General features: G+C 35.7%; 1 protein-coding gene across 7 annotated transcripts in view; it reads right to left on the minus strand.

Annotated features, from left to right (window-relative positions):
* Nucleotides 1-6,467: 6,467 nt before the first annotated feature.
* The window catches only part of DACH1 (dachshund family transcription factor 1), a 357,379-nt gene continuing 339,854 nt past the window's right edge, over nucleotides 6,468-23,992 (minus strand). For 5 of the 7 annotated variants that reach the window (XM_027674510.1, XM_027674516.1, XM_027674518.1 and 2 more), the window contains one exon: nucleotides 10,618-13,404. In XM_027674510.1, coding sequence (XP_027530311.1) covers nucleotides 13,367-13,404 — 38 coding nt within the window. In that variant the 3' untranslated portion in view covers nucleotides 10,618-13,366. Of the gene's footprint in view, nucleotides 6,682-10,617; nucleotides 13,405-23,992 lie in introns of those variants that run through there. The other 2 variants (XM_027674513.1, XM_027674512.1) reach the window with 2 other exon arrangements.

The raw sequence follows: 23,992 nt of genomic DNA on the forward strand, positions 1-23,992 counted from the left end.
GCAAACGACAGTGTTGGAGATGTCAATGAGTGAAGTTGCAGTTCTCCTACTCTTCATCTTTCTAACTCTGCACTATCCTCAGTTATTTTAATGATTGTCTGAAGTGTTCATTCATGTCAAAGTGTGTTATTTCCTTCCCATTATGGGTATGACATTACCTCACTCCATAACAAATTGAGAGAAACATATTGCCTTCCAAAGTGTAAGTATTGCCCCATTATCTGTGAATAGAAATGAGTGCTCACACTAGATGGCAACTACTTACAACAGATATTCTAAATGTTATGGACAAAGTTTCATTTTTGATAATGTACCAGAGAAAGATAAAATACATCAGAAATACTCTACCAAATTGAATGTATTATTCACATTGTCAGCTCATCAAGATTAGTCATGTAATTCATAGGTTGATTATGTGGAAAGTCAATGAATTATATAGCTAAGTATTTTCCGTTAGTTTTGTGAATGATAGAGTTAATCAATATTGTACCTGAACCGAGTTAATCTCTAAGTGTTATTGCTGAAAACCAAACCTTCAGAAATTTAACTTAAATAAATAGCAGCAAAATTAAGAGACTACACACTCAGCACTGATTCAAAAAATAAAGCACTAGCTAAAAAAAAGGCTGCTCATTATTTTTGACAGAAAGCATAAATAATATGTTTTAATCCAGTGAAACAACTGCCTAAGCCAGTTTTATGGAGAGTGGTACCATTAAAACAGTGTATCACAGGGCAGGGGGTGGAAACGGATATCTCGTTTCAAGAGCCACTAAACTGCCATATGACTTCTAAGTCATATGATACATTGAAACTAGAAGACCGAGTGTCTATCATATATATAGGCAGTATACACAAACTGAGAAAACAGTCATTGACTATAAAGGTAGTTATAAGTCTGTCAGTGTCATATATCAGAAATAGAAAATTTTTCTTTTGTTGTCATTACTCACTCCTGCTGATGTATGTAAAAACTCTTTCTATGAAGACAATCCAGTAGCCTTGTACATGCTACTATAGCTTCAAATGTAAAAGAAATTAAAGAAATAAAAAGTTAGTGATTGCCATGAGACTACCTCAGTTAGGTACCTAAGAAGCATTTTTGGAAAGAAGTTGACTAAATTAACCATATAGCTGAAGGAGAAAAGGGTGCCTTTGCTAGTTAGTCTCAGAGAAAGATCATGGCCACCTATATTTACAGAATTAAGTTGAGCAAACAAGATTTCCCTCCAGAGTATTCCAGAAACACCTCTCCATGGTACATGAACAGTTTTCACAGTTATCTGTTATCCCACATTGTGTTGTTGAAAAACATCCTTTCACTTCTTACATGGAAAATGAAAATCCATGATAAATAACATTCACTTATTTTTACATCTCAAAACATTTAACTTTTAAAAAATGCAATTAAGACAATAAAAAAATCATGGGAAATCCTGTATTAATTCTTCCAACGATCCCAAAGTCTTCATAGAAACCTAAAAAAAAAAAGATGTTGTTTCATTCTAACCCCCAAAACTGTGCCCTTCAGATACTTTGCAGTTGATACATGCAAACATATTTGGTTATCATAAGCAATATGAAGAAACCAGCAAGGTATACATGAGTAGCGTCACTGTTTGCCAAATATCTACAGATGTGGTGGACCCTCTGGTGTCGCTAGAGGGCTCACAAACCAGTTGGAAGGATACATATGCAAAGGATATGAAATTCTGGAAGAAGTTTGGTGGAACTAGCTAGTAAAATCAAAATGCTTCCCAACAGCTCTTACAGCAACTTCCAGGCAAACCTCATGTCCTGCCATAGCTGTTGGCTAAAAGGTACCCCTTCATTGACTAATAAAGACAAATAGGTACCTTCACAAGTGATTCAACTAATCCTAAAAGAGGAACCAAAGGGTTGATAACAAATGATTTATTATTTTGAGGTGTGTATTTTGTCCATTGGCTATAAATAGGTCTGTAATATGTAGCTCAAATTTAACTTTTAGCTATCCTAATTTAGGGATAATAAATTTCATAGTTTGCCTCCAGAGCTGATCCATGCAAATTGTACTGAATTGTAATTAAGGTGTAACAAATGATTGTACAAACCAGTGAGAATTCAATAAATTCAAAGCACGACTCTCTGCATCGCTGGTCAAAACAGCAACAAGGAAACCCAAAAATGTACTGCCAAAGACAAGTGAAATTCCAGAGTTTCTTTGATCCTGTATCTCAAAAAGTTTTTTTTAAAAACCTGTAAATATTCAGTATTCAGGTCAGTTTAGATGTTAGTGTGACTTGTGTATCAAAACCAACTTTTAATTAAATCCATAGAATAATCAAGTGGAAATCAAGAAGTAAAACAAGGAATAAGCAGAAGAATATCTGAAGACAAAATAAGTACAATTAAATAATTATTGAGAAATAGTTTCTTCACAATTAACTGTACAAATGAACAATAAGAAAGAATAGTAGAATTGAGACATACAAGCATGTCCTCACATTTCCAAAACTAAAGAAGGCAAAGCTGATGGCATGGTTCCAAAATTCTGCAAAATATATATTATTTAGCTTTGTCTTCCTCTTTTATAATTAATTCACAATGAAAGAAGTTGTAATTATAATGCAGATACTGGCAAAATACATTCTGTGGTGTTAACCATTGATAGATTAGTAAACAAAAGCAGCTGGACTGGAATTTCTTCAAGGAAATATTTACATGCCAACAGTTTATCAAACTGAAAGTCTGCAGATAAATCTACACATGGGCATTATGTTAATGACGATAGCAACAATGATTCATACTCTTAGTTGTAGCTGCTTTGTACTGCTACAGCTGTAAAAGAATAAAACCTGGAAGGAAAAAGGATAAGGAGGCAAGCTAGGGTTTTACTCCCCTGCCTCCATTCAAGGTTAAAACATTTGTTACATTATACTGGAAATAATGATTAACAATAGGGCCATTGTCCAAGATTCTTTCAACTCCAAAGGCCAGATTTCTAGAGATATGTAACCAATGTAGGATGCAACTAAAGACTTCATGGGATTATACAAAAGCACAGACATCCAGTGAAATTTTAAATGAGTATCCATGCAGTTAGAAAATTCCAGCACATAACAAACCATATCTTGGAAAAACTAAGTATGCATTTATTAAATGTATTTATTAAATCTTCTTACCACTTCAATGGCTACTAGGGGTATCTGAAAAGAAATCTCAAGTTGGAGGATCCCATTCCTTCCCAAGAGGGAAAGGTTCTTTCTCTGCTCTTGCAAAGCCCTTGCAAGTAGCACTTAAACAGTGAACTGGGAACAATATCCACCTAGTAGAAAGAGACTCAGACTGATTAGCTGCAATGAAAGATACTTGTTTCAAAGACAGTTAGCTTAGGGATCAATCTTTCTTCCTTTCCTCTTCCAGATAAGGCCTTCTTCAGTGAGTAGCTGAATAATGGGGCAGCTGGTGGAGTAGAGACTGGAAATAACAAACTACAAGTCACAATGGTAACAAGCACAGGTGACTAGACCGAAAGGCAGGCAATGCCATTTGAATGTGACTGGGGGTTGGGAGTGATTTGTGGTATGGTACGACTGAGAAGTCATGTGCAGGTTGTGTGCTAAAGCAAGAAATATGCTGGTAAATTATATGTAATCATCAAAGTTCAGGAACCCTGTGTCCAACCAGTATAGAGCAATCTTTCTACATCATGCTCTTTCATTCTCCAAAGTGAAATTGGCTGTTCACAAACTATCTTCTGAGTCAGATCCATACTAGATGCTGCACCACCCTCAGAATTGTCTACAGCAGAGATAGATGGTGTTGGCCACCACCTGGCTAGGGACCATTCTAACACAGCAGCATGAATGACCACATTCCCTGGACTTGGAAACTTCTGACTTCATTCAATTTTGTAATGGCCTAAAAAATAATTCCAACCTCTTTGCTTGGCTGGGGGTTTTGGGGGTTTTCTGTGTGTGTTTGGTTTTGTTAGTTTGTTTGGTGGCTTTTTTGACCATGTTTCATTAAAATCTAAGGAGAACCATGTTATATAATCTGTGCCACATCCTAGGATGTCCTACTGTATACATTCAAGGTGATTGCCTTGCATAAGTAATCATCCCTTTTCATGCCCTGGAAAATTCTGGTCTATTGAATATATAAAGGACAGGAGTTTTGCACATGCTCAGTATAGCCAGTGTATTCTGGAAGCACAAAATGTAAGTAAAGTCTTGTACATGTCAACCTTCTGTTTCTTTGTGGGTGTTGAATTTATTGCATACATCCAGAAGAACTACAGAGGATGTATCATTAGCAGGTAAAGCACTGACTCAGAGAAAGTGGCAGATAGGATCACCTGTGGCTGCTGCTAAAATGCTTCACCCAGTCCTTGCTAGCTCCTGTTCTGCCTTTGAGAAGGAGGCTGAAGGAAATATTGTCAGCCAAACAGATGCTTCTGTTGATCTCTCTGTGGTCTGAAGACTAATTAGTTATTGCCCTATCTGCCCTAGTATTTGCACTACTAAAGCCTAATCAAATATGAGAAACCCCGTAAGACTTTTTTTATGTGTATTTTGGAAATTATACCAGCTAGGGGGAAAAAAAAGCACTAAAAGATTGTCATTCAGTTAAAAGAGCAAAATGGAGTACTGGTGGACCTTTAGCACTTCTATTTTTACCAGCATTCCTGTTGAGCTTAATTCCTTACATACAATGATAGAAGAATGGGATGAAAATCAAAGAAGAAAGCAACTCTTTTTACCTTGAGTGGAACAATATTTAGGGAAAGCATAACTTTTAACACTGAAAACTCTCCATGGTGCACAAAACTAAACTGCAGTTTTCAAAGATGTCCCCTGGTACTAATGTTCTTGTTTGCCAGAAGATCATTTGCCATGGCCAAATGCTTGCTGATTCAAATAAAAACATCTCACCAACAATTCGCACAATGATTTAAATTGAACTTGGCCAGCTTAGATAAGAAAAGAAATTACTTAAATTGGAAAAGAAATAAACCTTCCTCAAAATACAGTTTGCTCTTTCTAACCCAAATTAAATACAAAGGAATGATATAGTGGCACTCTCTTTAATGACCACTACTTAGATGAGTATGCAGCATTTGTTAAAAGGGTGAAGTATGTTTAAACTTGAAAATAATATACAACTACAGACTATTAGAAAAATACATTGTACAACTGCAAGTATTATAGGAGGGTTCAGGGTTAGTAGAAGTCCTAAGGTGTCTGTTATTGTTCTCAAAACAAAATACACTCTTCATAAAGTCCCAAGTATAATCTTTTTGAATGCTGACAGTGGCTTAGTAAATTAAAAGAAAAAGCACTAGTCATTATTATCACAATTCGTCTTCACTCAAGTAACACCTAGAAATTAAAAAAAAAAGAAAAATACCCTTATGAATCAATAAATAGCTAATTGATTTAAACATAATTTATTTGTATAAAGAAGATTTAGTATGGTAAGGCAGAATATCCCTGATACTATTAATTTGCTACTTCATTACATGTCTCCTCAGTATTCTCATGCCTTATTCAAAAGCCTCACTCAAGCCAAAACCCCACGTACCATCTCTAATTTATCCGCTCCACTTCAAACCTGACCCCGACAGTGTTTATTTGACCTTATGGAGGAGGTGCATTGCAAAAGCCAGCAGTTCCAGTCACGGAGTGCATTTCCATTGCTGATTGCTGTGATGCAAGGAGGGAAGGACCACAGCGTAACATGATGCAATCTGTTGCACTTCTAGGATTGCAAGATCTCACCATAGCATTACCAGTAATGAAGGTAATGAAGTTTCCACTAGTTGGTTGTACAGAGCAACTGCTAAGGCCACATTGCAAGTGCCAAAATCCAGATGATATCCTTTCACATGACTAAGTTCCACCAGGGAAAGAAACTGCCTTAGGAGCCTGAGTGCACACCACTAGCTCAGATGCAAAGCAGATTCATGCTACAGAGGCCGCTTGTTGCACACAAAATTACTGATATAGATGCATCTCTAATGTGCTTTTAAGAGACAGGAGCTACAGGACACCATTTCTGTCCACTTCTCAAGGCAAGTGGTATGAACACTTTCCCAAGAAAGCATGGGGGGGGTGTGATTCAGGTTGCTTCTTATTCTCAGTTGGTCCATACTCCCTTTCCTATCAGAAGAGACCTAATACTAAACAGTTACAGCTTGATGTGCATGGGGAAGAAGGAATGGGACCAAAAAGACGGGAGCAAAACAGCAAGAGTGTGTTGTTCAGCTGTATGTTTCCTTCTTTTCAATGATTCTGTTAGGTTATGTAGTGAGATTTCTGATATAGTGAGATGCACAATGCATCACTTTGTTCCAGGTGCTTCAAAAGGGAACTGATATATCATTGCTAGTAGTGTTTGGGACAGTCATGGAAACATTTAGTAAGCATTGCATACTTCAAGAAGGCATTTTATTATGATTTTGAATTAGGCACACTGTTGGAGTTTCTTTCATCACATTTTGAATCCTGAAATCAATGAGCTAATTTTGTACTATAATCATTACCTTTTTAATCCATGTTTGTCTATAGCTTAATTTTACTCTTTGCAGGGATTTTTTTCAAGCCTTAATTCATCACTTGAATCTTATCTTCTTATCAGATGCCATATATACACTTGCAGTGTTGTAGAGGTTTGAGATGGAGGCAGGTAAGATCTCACCTGGAAAAAATGAGAATTAGAGCTTTTTTATTATTATTATTTACTGCTTCTGTAAGTTCTGTGTAAGGTGGCCTGTGAACTTGTCCAGCTTCAACCACTGAAATGGCTTCAAAGGATATTACCGGCATCTGTTTCCCAGAGGTGTGCTTGTTATTGATTAGCTCACAAAGAAGGTAATACTTTATCTCTGTCCTCTTCAATTGTTAAATTGAGTTTAGATTGTTCAAGAGATCCATGTAGAAACTTATTTCTAGCTTCCAATATATCATCCCATCACTGAACAGTCAGATTCTTCAGCATCAGTTTGGTCACAAGGAACAGAAGCCAAATGGTTATTAGTTGTTTCTGAACGGAATTGAAAACGTCTGCTTGCCCAGGACCCAGCCAAATGAGTTTGTTTGCTGCATCTATATCTTGCCACATCTTTCTAAAGAGTATCTTTAGAATCCAGTTTCTCCTTATTGTATCACTATTTACTTCCATCTTGACAGCTGAAATCTCCTATTTTCTGCCATCTGCACGTTCGATTCAAAATCTTGTTGCAGTCTCATTCCCTCGGTCTGCTTTCCTAACCACAACTTCAATTTTCTTCTACTTTGCAATTCACCTCATAATCAGCACTCCCAAAACAAAGGCACTTTTTTGCCTACAAAATCCTTCAGCATCAAGACCTAGCTAAATATACCTGTACCATGATACAACTTCACAGACACTGAAGCCTGAAGTCTCTCTAGTTTTGAAATGCCAAGTTTAACCTTCGCATACCTCAGGCTACCAAGCTGCATGACAACACTTACTTGACAGAGAATCCAACAAGCTGAATTGACGCTTCAAAGTTCTCTCTATCTCCGAGTGGTGAAAATCTATAAAATTACAAAATAGTCGGTTGCCTTGCAGTACAAACCAGTTTCAAGAAAACAATTTGAAAAAAATAATGGCAGTATATTTTAAAAGGAGGATCTGTTCCAGCAGCTTGTCATTTCCAATTTCCTCTAAGACTGTCAGGTCAGCATAGTCAAGAAAAATTTGAATGGGAAAGTTCACTCTAAATCAACTTACTTTATCTCCAACAGCTGTTCTTTTTATTATTGGACATATTGTTTATTCACTTTGCCTTATTTTTATTTATTGATAGAAAATCTGTCTGAGAACTGATTGACCAAGTTGCTACAGCTTCTATTCTTATTATTTAAATTAAATTAATCAGATCTCTATTAAAATAGGTGCCATTTTCATCCTATCTCTATTCACTTTCTGTATCTTCTTTCACATCTTGCTGTTACTGCAGTTCATTCTTCTGGTCTCCTGATATAGAAGATCAAAAAGCCGTGAATACTAAAATATATCCCAGCAGTGACAACTGCTATTTATAGGACAAAATTTTGCTCCTTGTTAAACTGGATGCAGAAAGTGTTATGCCTACAAGGGCATCACGCATATAAGTCTTGTAGTTCTAAAACCATAAAAAACTGAGATTAGAAGGGGCCTCTGAAGGTCAACTAGTCTACCCTTCTTTAAACTACACAAAGTTAGATCAGGTTTCTCAGGGCCTTGAAAATCTCCAAAGAGGAAGATCCTGGAACTTTTCTAGGGAAACTGTTCATGTGCTTCATCACTCTCATTTTGATTTCTTCCTCCTTATATCCAGCTGGAGTGTCTTTTGTTGCAACTGGGATCTGTTTTGATTCTTGTCCAACCTATCTCTGTCTTTATGAACCAAATTTAGAGCAACAATTAACCAATTCAGTGGTTACGACAACCATTGCTACTCTAACTTGGATGAAGATATCATGTTTACCCACAGATTATGTGCAAATTCTCCCAAATTGCTTAGTACTGCATAGTACTTGACTTTTGGGTGAAAATTTACAAACTTCCAAGTAGTCTGGAAGTCTAGATTTTTTTTATTTCTAATTTTATTCCTTTAAAGAGCTTGAATTTCAGAAAGCCCTTGTTTCTTCTCCCTTTGAAAATGAAGCTTTTTATACAAGTAGCTTGAAATGGTGCGATACTGCTGGCGGTGAAACTACCATTATCAATCAGTGTGAGCTCCTGCTCAGCAAAGGCACACTAATACATTCCTCAGTATCCCATGGATGAATTAGCAGCTACTGAAGAAGTTTCACACAACTCTTGAGGTAGGACACTTTAATTTATGAAAGGCATTGAAAATGTCTGAAGTTTGGCCAACAAAACTAGAACTACCTGTAATCAGCAGTTATGCTTGAAAATCTTGGCCTCAGTCTGTTTATTGCAGTCTTGTGTCAAATAACATGTAAGCAAATAACAAATGAAGCAATTTTCAAGAATTGATAGTACCTTCAATAAATAAGAGGTTTACCTTTCAGATCAGAACCCAATCTTAAATCTCTTTAATTTGCAAAAACAAAATAAAATAAAAAAAATAAAAAATTAATAATTTGCAGTTGAGTCTCTCAGCTCCTCAAAGATTTTCCTAAAACTTTAGGAGTCTAACTGCTGACTCGGAATTTCTTCAGGATCTGACCCTAACCTACAAGTAAGTTATAGGCAAGACATATTTAGGACAATCTCTTCTTGATTTTGATCTGAGCTTTGACAGAGTTTACGTCTACTGTCACAAGGAGTGACTAGCCATCAGCCCACACAGCCTCAGCTCTGTTAAATGCTACATACCTTGCATAGATGAAGCACTGATTTATTAATGAAGATAGAATGGAACTTATGTGAGTATAGTTCCTTCTTGCTGAAAGAAACTATTTCCTGGGTTGCTTAAAAACACCAAGGTAGGTTGCTAGTCTGCTAGTGTAGAGATAATTCAGGTTTCAGCATGAGCTAGACTGAGAGATTAATGAGTTTACTTTTTCCCCTGCTTTAGCTGTGCCAGAGTTTATGGCAGGGGAGTTGGCTACAGCATAGCTGGGATGCTTACTAATGCAGACATGAGGACATTTTAATGCAGACGGAAGGAGACTGTGATTACCCTATATACTGCTAACCAAAATCCTAATCAACCAGCCAGCAACAACAACCTGCCAGAACCCAGGAAGCCTGTCAGCCTCATGCTTGCAGTCCCCAGGCCACCTAGGGATAGTGAAATGGGTTTATCCAAGAAAGCTAATGTCTTCTGCTTTTCCAAAAAGGTCTGCTCCCTAATGAAAGCAGAAGCGTTCATGTCGGTATGGTTCAGATAGGAAGGGAAGAGATGGACAGGTAAGGCAAGCCAAGGCCAGGCAGGACATACTCAAGGGATAATACTCAAAATCACTCATACCTCTCTGACTTTTGAATTTTTTGTAAGCAAAGCCAATTTACTTCCAGATTTGATCTTAAATAACCATCTTGACCTTAAAAAAACCCCACCCACACCATCACATACAGATATGCTAAGCCAGAACTATTTCTCTCTCCAAATGCCTGTTTAAATGTTTAAATCCTTGCTGTTTGTTAAAAAATGTGTTTCTAAACACGTTTTATCAAGTGAAGGACATTTGAGAAAAACCAACTGCATTATCCCTGCATTTTTGTAGTTAGGGGAATAATATGTTTTGTTCCATCAATGTGTCCACTTTACATTATTCAGCAAAAAGCTTTGTGAAATAAGAATCATGGGAATATCACAATATAAAGGAAAAAGGTACAAATAACAGCTTCATAAACTGAGAAATGTACATAAATAAATCATGTAGATGGGGGCAGTTTGCTTAGCTGGCAACAAAAAAAAATGGAAAATATGCTTGTTAAACAATAACCACAGAGTGTGCTTTTATGATGTTTTTCACCACAGTAATTCATATTAGAGATAGAAGCAGTTGCATGTTAAGTAAAATCATTCAGCATTGTTCTCCTTACATTACAAAGAGCTGACTTATGTTGTTTTTAGATGCCTCCCATTAGAAAGTAAATATTCCTCTGATGTTATACATTTCAGAAAATTTAATAAAGATGAACTGTAAATAAAGTCACAGGGAGATTTCAGACAGTTTTATTAGCAGATTGTTGAAAAGAAAAGAAAATTAAATACAATAACAGTAAACGTGGTTCTCACATTGAAACCAGGCTCAAATAACTAGGCTACCATAGAAAAATTTCGAATTCTTGCATTATGATGTAAAAACAGATTTTTGTACAGATTTTGTACAACAAAATTCGTAATAACCTTTTTTCATTTTTAGAAAACTTTAAATATATAGATAAAAATAGACAATTTCCATAGGTCCTACATGAAGATGAGTATGTTCTGTTCCAAGGGCTTGCATAGAGCGCAAATGTGGTTATAATATAGAACAACTAGACATTAATATCTTTAAGATTACAAAAGCATATAAACAATAACATGAGCACAACTTTTCTTCATAATCTACGCAAAAAAACCCAAAACAAAACAAAACCCAAATCAAAAACCAAAAACAAAATAACAACCCAAAACCTGTGAAACTAAAAAGGGGCAAAAAAATTCAACTTACGGTAAAATCTCATGGTCTGTAATATTTACACTGTTTTTAGCAAGATTCTTTCTAAACATCCAGCTCATAAATTGGTTCCCCTTTAATACTTAACATTTCTGTTTATGTACCAAGCCAAACACTGAGGCATTCCCAAAGGTCTTGAAAGAATATACTGTAAAACTACTAAACCTACTTACAGGTGACTCTATGCAAGGAGCAGAGCAATGGTAGATGCTACTACATATTTCAGTTGTAGGCTTTTAATTCTCTTTCAGATATGAATGATTCAAAAGCTTGCCACAAGTCCATCTAACTTTACAGCTGTTAACCCTTTAAAGACTGCATATGAAAAAACTGGAGTACAGAATCCCATATGTGTTTAAGCAACTGTGAAAATCATGAAAGAATCATGGTTAGAAAATAATATCACTACTAAGTATTAGGCAACAATATTTAATGAAAAATATTGCTCAATATTTCTTTAAAAAAATTACTGTGATGTGAAGTTGTATATACATCTTTCTATTGTTAAAAAAGGATTGTGGTGGAGTAAATATGAACTGCACAAAATAAATGTGTACCAGTATTGCAAGGAAGACCTACAAACTATAGAAGCTCAGTGCTAGAGTTTACAAAACATTAGATTTTTTTTGACAAAATAATATTAATATCCAATCAGAACTACTTTTAAAGAAATATTTTCTTTAAGTTAGGCATCTTAGACATTTAAGGTTTTGATATGTTTCCATGTAATAAATAATATTTTATATGCATAAAACATTAGATGAAGAAAGCATAATCACAAAACTTACAGTAATAGCACTGATTCACAAAATCAGTCTTTAAAGGGGTAACCCAAAAGTACGCAAAGAACATAATTTTTAGTAATGTAATAAGCAGTGTGTTGCAGCTTACTTCCAGTTACCAGCACAAAGGTGAAAACACATTGTAGCTTTCATAAAGACAGTGAAAGTAACACATAACCATCCATCCCTAAGACAAGGTGGGAGGGACAATAGACTTCAACTGTATCACTCAGTTCTACGTGGAATTGGACTGATACATCAAGTGTTTGTTAGGTTTTCTTTTTTTAGCAACATTGACGCAATATGACATTAACATATAAAAATATTTCTGGCATTTTGACTTGCTGCTCAGCCACAGTCCATTCTTAGAAGTGCACTAGTCAGGGCACTAACCAGAGCTCAATATACAAATAAAAGTGGCTGATACAGAATTCTGACTTGTTACCAGATACTTAAGATCTCATTCAGTAATACTGTGACTCCAGGACAAATATTTACATGCCTGCATGCGTTAAAACTAGAAAGGTGTCTTTCTGACCAACAGGGTGACAAAACAATATTATCTAAAAGTTTCATTTCCTAAACTCTAGATTTCTACTGCATACATAATACCTTCCTTGTGTGATTTGTGTTATATACTGTACATGTGACCAACATTTTGATAAGAAGCAAAGCCTTTTATTTCATAAACCCCTGCCAGTTTACAATGAGAAATTATTCTTGTTTTTTATGGTTTTTTAATTTATTTTATTTTAGGAAAAGAGACTTTGTGAACAGTAAAACAGTTTGTTTACATTCAGCATTTTTTTTCACTTACACAAAATTCCATTTCACTTAATGTAGTCTAACATATATGTGTTGGTCTCTTGGAAAGTATGTGGAAAAAATGTCTTTAGAAGAAAATTCACGATCATAGTTTGAAAACTGAATGTATCAATTTTTTCTTCTTTACCTTTTTTTTCTTTTTTTTTTTTTTTTATTAAGAATCCTCTTATGCCCTCTACAAGTTCATTTCTGAGCTGTCTTGCTGGTTTCGGTATGATATAACAGTCTGTAATTGTAGTTGGACACCACTGGAAGGATCATTTGATGTGCTCAAATATAGAATCATCATCAGAGGAGAGAGTCTGCATTCCTTGAAAAAGGAAATACTCAGCCTTGTTCTGACCGCCTGTAATTTTGGATACAATAGTCCGGTGCAGAGATACAGATTTTCGCTGTAAGAAGAGTGCTACTGTACATTTACAAACATTCTCTAGGTCTCCAGGTTGAGCCACAGGAGATAATCAAAGGAGGACACTCTTGCAGAATTCTTTACATTTTTGAAGAACATTGATAAATGAAGTTGAGGAAGTTGGCTTGAAAACACTTTGTTTCCACATAACTCCTTATTAGCCAATGTCTTACTGCAACGTTCTTTACTGTAGAACACGTGTTTTCAGCAGGAAAAATTCAATACATGACAGTAGTTTTCAAATAAAGTCTTCCATCTAAAATATGAAAGAGAAACATTTGCTTTATATATTTATACTGCAGTGAATCAAAAAAGAGGAAAAACCCTACAAGATTTAAAATCTCAGCAGAAGTAGTCATGCCATAAATCTCCAAAATGTGGCCTATGGTACTTTTGGTCTAAAATAAAAGAAAATCATAAAAGCTGAACATCATCAATGTAATTTCATCTGACAGTGTCAAATTAACTCCATTGAAAATTACACACACTTTGCAAGTTGTGAATACTGTGACAACTTCTGAAGCTTTAACATATGCTGCACTCATATCAGTCCTAGGGCACTAGGAATGTAGGTGGAGCCTCTGTGGATGTGTTTTTACTGATATGCAAACTTAAGTGCATAGTGCTGAACAGCAATTATTTCCTTCATGGTTGCAGAGCAAAAAAATCTTCTTGCATGCAATCATTAGTACTCCCATCACTAAAGGCATAGCTCATACTTTCTGATTTAGTGATGTTGTTAAATATACCATGTAATGTAACCATTGTGCACATTTGTAGCTATTTATATAGAACCCAGTATAGGATATTTAATCGATATCAGTGAAGTATAGCCTCCTTCCCCCCATAAATGAGATTAACTGAACAATTACTATGTTAAAGATGTAAGCATGTTTCTCACAACATTTTTTCCACCCAAGTGAGGAGCATATATTTAAGTGAGATATATGCAATGGAGAGGAACATGAGCAACAATAAGCTCATCTAGCCAGTAACTGTTGATCTAGAAAAACTTGGAAAGAACATAGTGCCATAACATATTTTCACCTAATTTATAAGTACAAAGCAATCTTTTTTTCAGTGAGGACATCATCATCTTATATGCATCTATTTTCAAGAAATACAAAGATTATTTTTTAAAGAACAGAAAACAGACAGAAAACTTCTTAGTTTTCTGACTTCTATGACAGAAAGTGTTGTTCCCATGTGAGCAAAGCACATTATGAAGCATATTTAATCTCTACAGTGCATAATTACTAAACACTACTTATATTTTAGAATACAATACATTTGCAAGTACAAGCTGTATCTCAGCTTTAAAGTCTGCATGAAACTCTTCTTTAGATCCAAGTGAATTCAGCAATTACTTCAGAGGTTTTTGTTTCTGTTTTGGTTTTCTTAGTCTAACCTTTTTTTTTTTCAAAATCAGTCTATAAAATTCTTATTAGATATACAAGAAAACAATTGTGTGAGATAAACCTTTATAAATGAATACTGAAATTTTTGAAATGATTGGCTACCACTGCAACTTCACTTTCACAAGTTTACTGTAATTGTTGAGGAAAGAAAAGTTTAACTTGCAAGTAGACAGATACACACCACATACAACTGTAAAAAATCATCCCTTCTGCACAACCCTTTCCAGTTCAATCAGAACTGTTGGGGAAAAAAAGATTGTAGAATCACTCTGCTGCAGTGATTCTTGTCTAATGTCCCTCTATTTTCCCTTTTCCATCACTAGTTTTCTTTTGCCAGCTTCTGGGGTGTATGCCCTTTTGCTACTTTCTTCTTGGTTTTACATTTTTCTGCCCTTTTCCCCTACTTTTTTTTTTTTTGGCAGAGTAGATGATCACTTTCCCACACTTAAAAGTGAAAGGGTTTCCACTCAGAACCATTTTTTACAATGAAGAGAGATAAAAATAAATTGAGTAAGGCCTTAACTTTAAAACTTTTTTATTTTTATTTGAAGCATGGAGAGCAACGAAAATGCTTATGGGAATTCAGGAGAGAAAGAAGGAACCTCTGAAATGGAGCTTGGTAAAACTAAAGGCCTGGAACATCATCCCCAAAGAAAACGTGCATCAAGCACAGGATAGCCAGAGCTACTACTGGCTACATTTCCATGTAATTCTCCCAAACATACTGAACAAACACAATAAACATTTACAGCACTAAAGCTTTCTGGATATCTCTGTAGGAGTATTACTCTGCATATATACCACCACTTCGGCTATTCTGAATATACACTTGCTAGTGAGTGCTTTCCATAATTCCCACACCTGAACATTCCGATAGCCTACAGTCAGTAACATATTTTATTTTACTATCTCCATCTACCTTTTAAAATGAAATATTTACTAAAACATATTCTCAATTAAAAATAAAACTGAAGAAAGCAGAATCCTTGTAGCAGTCAACAAAAGATGAACAGCTGTACAGTTTCAAAAGTCAGCTCCATTGTACACTGCCAAAGGATCCAACCTGGCAGCGAAGTCAAAACGAGGTTTTTCACTTTTATAGGAATCAGATCCTATAGTCTGTATAGTCTGTATATATAGACAATTAGTAAAAATAGAAATGGGCAGCTTTATGAGGTATCTTCATTATAAAGTGAAAGGATACTTGTTTTTTATGTAAGTTCTCTTCAAAATCTTCACTAACAACTTGGCTGTAAGACTCAAAGGAATACTAGGGTTGCCGACCACACTAAACTGGGAGGAGCTGTCATCCCCTTCATGGGTAGAGAGGTCCTGCAGGGAACTTGACAAATTAAAGAGATGGGCAACCAGCAACTGTGTGAAGTTTAACAAGGGCAAGTGTCGTATTCTGCACCTGGGACGGAGCTACCCTGTTTTTGTGTATAGACTGGGGAACGAGAGGCCGAAGAGCAGTGCTTCAGAAAGGGACCTGGGGGTCCTGGTCGATAGTAAGTTGAATATGAGTCAGCAGTGCCCTGGCCGCCAGGAGGGCCAACTGTGTCCTGGGAGCATCAGGCAAAGCATGGCCAGCCAGTTGAGGAAGGGGGTTGTCCTGCTCTGCTCTGCACTGGGGTGGCCTTAACTTGAATATTGTGTGCAGTTTTGGGCACCACAATATAGGAAGGATATTAAGCTATTAGAGAGTGTCCAAAAGAGGGCAGCGAGGATGGTGAAGGGCCTTGAGGGGAAACCATATGAGCAGTGGCTGAGGTCACTTGGTCTGTTCAGCCTGGACAAGAGGAGACTGAGGGGAGACCTCATTGCAGTCTACAACTTCCTCACAAAGGGGAGAGGAGGGGCAGGTACAGATCTCTTCACTTTCATGACCAGTGACACAACTTGAGGAAATGGCATGAAGCTGAGTTAGGGGAGGTTTAGGTTGGATATCAGGAAAAGGTTTTTCACCCAGAGGGTGGTTGGGCACTGGAACAGGCTCCCCAGGGAAGCAGTCACAACACCAAGCCTGTCTGAGTTTAAGAAGGATTTGGACAACACTTTCAGGCACATGGTGTGACACTTGCGATGTCCTGTGCATGGCCAGGAGCTGGACTTGATGCTCTTTAGTGGTTCCTTTGAACTCAGTATATTCTACGATTCTATTTATGATGAATATATACAATAAGCATAAATCTTCCTGTTCCTCAAACAAGTATATGATGGACAATTAAAAGTGCAATTAAATCATCTGTATTGATAATGGACTTAAAATGTCATATAGGAGCTCAGCAGATGATCCAATACCATTGCTAGGCTTATTATAAAGTAAATATATTCTCTATTAGCGTGTGTAACTAATTCCCCTATCATATGGGAAAACACAGCACTTGACTTTAAAATAAATTCTTCCATGTTACGACACAGATAAAACAATTCCATGATGAAGTAATACTTACTATGAATTCAAAAATTGCTAAGAATTGTAAAATGTTTTCATTATTTTCTCAATATCGGTTGTGAAAATATGAGGTGCAAATTAATACCCTTTTTTTAAGGACCTATTGTGCCCACACAGAAAAAAAAATGAAAGTATCTGTGGAACTGCCTGCCACCCTCTCAGATAATGCATTTGGGAGAAGATAGAGAAATAATTTCTTTAGGTTGTATACTTTTCTTCCAGCATGCTCCTGTGTGTGGCTGAGAAGTTCATGTAGCCACTCATGAAGAATGTGCAACAGGTGAATGGCACTGCACTTCAGAAATGCAAAGACTTCAAACCGTGCTAAGAAAAATAGGTAACTTACAACTCTGCAGAGGAACGACAACCTCACATCACAATGTGGTGACCAAATACAATACCTATACCTATACCTGATTGCTGTCTCTTTCCATTGGAGACTACTATTACCTTCTTCCTATCCATTCCTCTCCCTATTCTCAGCGTTCTGAGGTTCTTCCAAAATGACAGGAGCTTCTCAATGTTGATGTCAAAGCCAACAGAATCACTTCGCCTCTAGGTGTAGCCAGAGCTCCTATCTGAATACAAGTGGATTATTGCCACTGATAGGCCTTTAATGATTTCAAGGTTAAAATCACAAGCAAAACCTACAAATCATGAGAGTGATCAGCAAATCAAGCAAGCTCATCCTTTGGTATATTAAGAATGCAAATGCCCAATGGTAGTAAACAAGCTATAGTGTCCTGTATGTAGTAGTAGCTTTATAATAGAAATAAAATTTCATGATTTGACATTTATTTTTCTCAACATTCAATGCGAAAATGCTACTACTCCTAAATCCCAAATCATGAGCATGCCTCTGCCTCCTGCCTCCCTATCAGCTATTTTTTAACAGCTACATATGCCTGTTGCATTTCTTTCTATTGCTAACAAATGCAGAATTTGCCTATCAGCATAAAAACAATTTTATGTAAAACAAATATGGAATATATTAGTCACAGAAACATATGCATACAAACATATACTACACAAACATACACAGCATTCTCTAAGGATGTTTACAACACTGGGTGTATTTTTAGCCTGCTGAAAACTGTTGATCTGTGGTGAAGTTTCCCAAATTTACATACTGTTATATACAATATAAATACATAAAACTTACTTTCACTCTTAGGAAGTCAAGCAAAAACACAAATTGGGAAAATCAAAACTGTGCCTGATTAGCAGATTGTCATCTGTTTTAATTGCTCTTTTGCAAATGGCAATGTTCAGCAAGATCACACAAGCTCATGCTAGTAACTCAAACTGAAAATGCCACTATTCCTAAACATCACTTGTTTTTGTCTGTGGATTGATATGACAGAAATTCTAGCCAGAGTGAGGGAGTATTTTTTTTTTAGATCAACTCTTTTTAATTAAGACTCATTTTGAGGTTTTTGAATGAACATGCACAAATAGTTAAAAGGTCATAAATGTTATAAAAACAAACAAATGGAACTGACATAAAAGTTTGCAATGCTGAAACAAATCATATGCCTCAAAATGCATTCCCACAGAGATGTCATCTGGGCAATGATTCACATTACTGTTCTGCGGGCATGTTGTAGCAAGTATCTCTATGGGCTCAACATTTTCTGAGGTAAAAACAGAGCCCACTCAAATATTATTCCTTTTAATATGTGACCTTGTAAACTGATAAAAATGTACAATGAAATGTTAAGTCTTCAGCTGCAAACTAAATAAGTCATCCATTAGATGGTAATGTGTGTATTTCTGCCACTCAGTGCAAGTCACACTGGGGCTGTTTGCCATCCAAAACATTACATTTTAGTTTGTATTCTCAGAGCTGCTTTAAAAATAAATGTAATAACAGTGATCATCATGACTATCCTACTGCAGTCTTCGGTTTACAAAAAATCTGCAAATCAACATCCAAGGTGTGGTGTCACATTTAAATTCAGTCACTTGCTATCATACAAAAGCCTACTCAGGAAAACTCTCTTTAGGAATAGGATAAAATGTTTCCTTTTCCCGTAGTTAGGAGCTGAAAAAGAACAACCAAGTGAAGAAACAAACAAAAAGATACAGAAGCCTGACATAGAGAGCTGATAGGAAAGAAACCCACAGAGTCCAGGTTAAGATAAAAAAAGGACAAACGCTTTATGAGAAGGAAAATCACAGAATCATGGAATGGTTTAGGTTGGAAGGGACTCTAAAGATCATCAAGGATCGCTCCCCTGCTATGGGCAGGGATTCCTTTCACTAGACCAGGTTGCTCCAAACATGAATGACAAGAGAAGAAATCTCAGTGGGAGCTCTAGAAAGTTAGGATGTCAAAGTTTGAATACTTTTTAATTAATTTTTTTTTAATTGTAATTTGTGAGCTGTAGAATAGTAAATGCCAGCCTATGATCCAGGAATCTTTATATCACCGTAGCCACAATTTTAGTCACTAGAATTCCTAACTACAGTTAATATAATTTTGTCAAATATGCACCAGCTGGTGATAGAAGCTGATTTTCACTCAAAATGGGTGTTAAGGGTATTTGAATAGTGTATCTATTCATCTCTTTGTGCTTTCAAAGAACACCTGCTTTAGGTTGATATGTCTCTTATTAGTAAGAACTGAACAAATGAAGACAGTAACTTTACTCCCAAATATGACTCTGAAATTTTCTGCGATTTCTTTTTTTTTCTTTTATTCCTGTTTTTCTGTTTTCTCTCTAAACTTTCTCTGTTCCCTTCTCTTTTAAGGTAACAGAGATTTCATGTACTGATGGTTTCTCAGTCTCTTTTCTTGTCCTTAGGTAGATAACACCAAATCTCAATGTTAGCTGAGATCTCTACGGATAATGTTAGCCCAAACAACAAAAAAACCCGACAACAGCAACCAAAAAAACAGATGTGCATACTTGTTTATTGGAAATTAAAGGTTCTTCACTCAAAAAAATTCATTTGAACCCCATCTCTATGGCTGGTGATGGAGCTGATCTGAACTTAAGAGTCCTCTTCTAAAATCACGTTACACCACAAAATTCCCAGGACCAGCCCATGTGCTCCTAAAGTCAGCAGAGACTTGGTACTGAAATTAAGTATATACACACTGTTGCCAGAACCTCCAATCACTAAAACCTGCTAAATTCAGTTAAAAGAAATAAAATATTTTTGACATTAAATGGGACTACCTATATCCAAATAAAAGAAAAGCTGCTCCCTTATAACTAAATAACATAATGAAGTGTGTTTCCTGTTAGGAAGTAGCTTTATTGAAAATGGCAGCTATTTTCTCAGAAGTTATTTCACGGCACCTGTAATCTTAATGAGGTTTGTCCCTTTCAAAGAACAGTTGTATGTGCATGCCCGAATGCACACAACCTCTTCAGCCCAGAGCTGATAAAAGCATCTGCAAGCCATAACTCAAGCACATTTAAATTATATAACTGGTTGGTTTATTTGTTTCAATAAGATGGGGCAAACGTGAATCACAGTGTACTTCTAACCTCTCATTCAAGTTGATGTTTTAATCATTTGGAGGAAGAGAAACAAAACAAAAGAAAGGGATGGCAAACTGGTAATGATTCATATGATATTTGATAAGACAGCGATGGGAAGTCAAAATAAAAGCAAGCATATTGTGACAGATGGAAGGGATCTTAGTCAAGTTGTAACCCTTCTTTGAAAAACTTAAAGGAGGCAACTAAATAAAGATGAAATATATTTTTGTACACTCTTCTTATATTTCATTCAAAATTGAGACCTAAGAGGATTTATTTTCCACTGCAGATGGAAGATAAAAATAGGAGTCTAACTTTTTAATCATGGGAAAATCATTTATGATGAGTTTGAGTCTTTTTCAGAGTTTATAGTGTGACTGAAAAGAAAAAGTCCAGCTTTTGTAAAATCCAGTCATGAAATCAACTGAACATAACTTTCCGTAATTTTCTTGCTAAAATGTAAACCATTATGTTGTGAGGGGAAAAAGACTCATCCCAGTGTCTAAGATTAATCAGAACACTGAAGCTGTACAACTCAGTACTGAAAAGGAGGGACAGAGGGATCCATACTGTCCTGACATTGTTACTGACAGAAAAAGTAGATCATGTGTTGGGAAACATGGATGGATCCACTGCCCTCTTCCCTAGCAGAATGAGAGCAGAGTACAGGAGATGCAGGTTCAACATTGAAGCTTTGAAATTTGAGCAATTTGTTCATTAAAAAAAGCGCTTATCCAGTTTTTATGCAAAGATGGGTGATTTCACACTGCATGTTCAATAAACTCATGCAAATACGAAGTATGTAAACATATTTGGCCAAATACTATCCCAGTTTGCCCTTTGTGTAACACCAATAAATTAGCTTCAAATTTGCATATTGTTATTAATCATACACCTTTCATTTCTCTACTTAACATTCATGTACAAATATATTTGTGTTAATACTCAGTGCAAATATTCAGGAAACTGAGATGTCCAGGTGTTTCTTTTTAAAACAGTAATTTATATGTAGGAGATTTTAATTCCAATTAAAGACACAAAACTAAACCATGGATATGTAAAAAAGAGTATCTAAACACCTTTTTTTTTTGCAGTCGTTTTAAACATTTATCTATCTTATTTCAGTAATTTTATCATGTGTTTTAATCATTAATATATGTTTTCATTATATCCCTGAATACCTTGGGATTAAGCTAAAGGTCAGCAATTCGGTCTTCAGTAAACTAAGAAAACAGTGGAGCACTGGAATATGTCACCTTCTATTATTTAAAGATCATCTAGAACACACAGAACTTGCCATTTTGAGGACTGAAAAGATTGAACTGGCAAGGTGAAAAATTGTTTGAAAGAAACAGATTTTTTCTAAAAAAACACAGTCTTTTCTTGTTGCCATGCAAACTTTGCAACCCTTTCTCTATTTGTATAAACACAACAAGCACATATCCAAAAAAAGACAACAGAATTGATTACTTAGAGCCACTGAACCTGAGTCACTAAGGCATTGTATTGTATCACTTCATGTTGGTTAAAAAAAAAATAGTAATAATAAAAAAGAGACACAAAACAAACCCCTTCCAACTGAAGAATCATGTGGAAAAGTTATTAAAGGGTGAAGTCACAGCTAAATACAATCAGCTTGTGAGCTTCCACAGCTCATTGTGTTCGGTGCTGTTTGTGGATAATTTTGGTGCTGAACAATCTGTCCTGTATTAAACAGTTTTAAGTTCTTCAAAAAGGTGTGCTTTATTTGCTACTGTATTTCCAGAAACGTAAACAACTTTTTTTAGTATCAGCAAGGAACCTTGGATCTGATAGTATAAAATTGAAACAGAGTTGAATATTGGAATGTGGTTTCTGCCTGATACCTTCTTTTCCTTTGTTTTTGTTGTTTGTTTGGGGTGCATTTTTCTGGGTTTTTTTTTGTTACTATTCATCTTTTTAGTCTGAATGGTCTTTCACTTCTTTGACTTCTCTCCATTTTGCCTCCTTTTTCAGTGCCTTGCTCAAATGATCACTTTTTTACACTAAATATCATCATCAAAATAATCTTACATACAAGATATCAGTCATAAAGTTAAGCTTCAAATGGGCTTAAAAAAATAATTACTTTCCTTTCTGGAGAGAAAAGTGGTCATTAAACAAAATTTGAATAAAATACAATAGATCAGGGTTTGTTGGAGCTTTCAGCAGTTTTTGCTTCTGAATTGAGACCAAATTACAGAAAATATCTATGCAAAAGCACGTGTAAGGCAGTAATTCTTTAGAACTATCCTCCATATACAAACAGAAAAGAAACACACAAACAAATTCTTTCCATCACTTAACTAGAAGCTAATACTATTAGCAGGATACATGTGTATAAAACTACAGACCACATAATAAAGTCTGAATTAACAAAGATCTTTTATGCAAGTCTCAAAAAGTAACACGGGTCATTATTTTTCTACTAGGAATAGTTGTGGTCATGGTTAGTACTATCCATCATCAGACAGTGTGATGCTAATTCGTTTCAGTGCATACAAATAATTTATGAAGACGAGTTTTTCTAAAGTTTTAAAACACAAGAAAACACTTAGATCTAATACCTATTCCTAGGCAGAGCACCTCTTCTGATTCACAGAAGAAGCTACCTCACCCTTCTGTACAAGATGTTTCTTTTCTAAACAAGTAATTTGAATTTGATGTTACCTAAGTAACTGAAAGGTAAACTAGTGTTTTGTTGTTTTCAGATTAGATTTAAACCCCACAATTAATACAAGAGTATGTAACTGAGATGTCATTTGAAATGCTGCAAAGTTTACTGGAAAACAGAGGCCATTTAAAGAAAGCTATGCTAACCTGCACACATCAATTCTGGAATATGTGGAATCTTTTTCTAATATCAATATCATATTAGCAACACATTTCAATACACAACCACCCTTGTTCTCATCTGTGTGCTAAAGCAGAATAACAGCCCAATGTAAAATATGAAGAAATAGTCATATGCAGAACAAGAAGGAATGAGGCTGTAAAATAGATATATTGCACACCGCCAAGCTTATGGAAAATCTATTAAGGATGCATGGGATGTCAAAACATATGTAATATAACTTTTCTGCTTTTAGGTATTTCATGTGAAAGCAAGTTTAAGGAAGACAATGGCACCAGAGCAAGACTCAAGGCAAAAGAAATGAAACCAGAAGTCATGCCCTAGGAAATGAGCTATGAACTAAAGTCACACATAATCCTTGCTGCCACACAGAAGTAGAAATAAACCTTAATGAAGTTCCCAGAGCTTAGCATGAGAGGCACAACTACAAAAATGAAAAAAAAAATTGGCTCATGTTAAATCTGAGGGAGACTTCAAGCTGAAAGATACATATGAGGTCTAACCTAGTAGTTAGCTATGAAGTAGAAAGGAATTCCTATAATGAATGAAAAATACTAGCATTTTAGATTACAAGGAAACTCTGCTTATTTGACAAGTGCTAATGC

This window comes from Neopelma chrysocephalum, unplaced genomic scaffold, assembly GCF_003984885.1.
Source record: "Neopelma chrysocephalum unplaced genomic scaffold, ASM398488v2 Primary Assembly neopelma1_25, whole genome shotgun sequence".
NCBI lineage: Eukaryota > Metazoa > Chordata > Aves > Passeriformes > Pipridae > Neopelma > Neopelma chrysocephalum.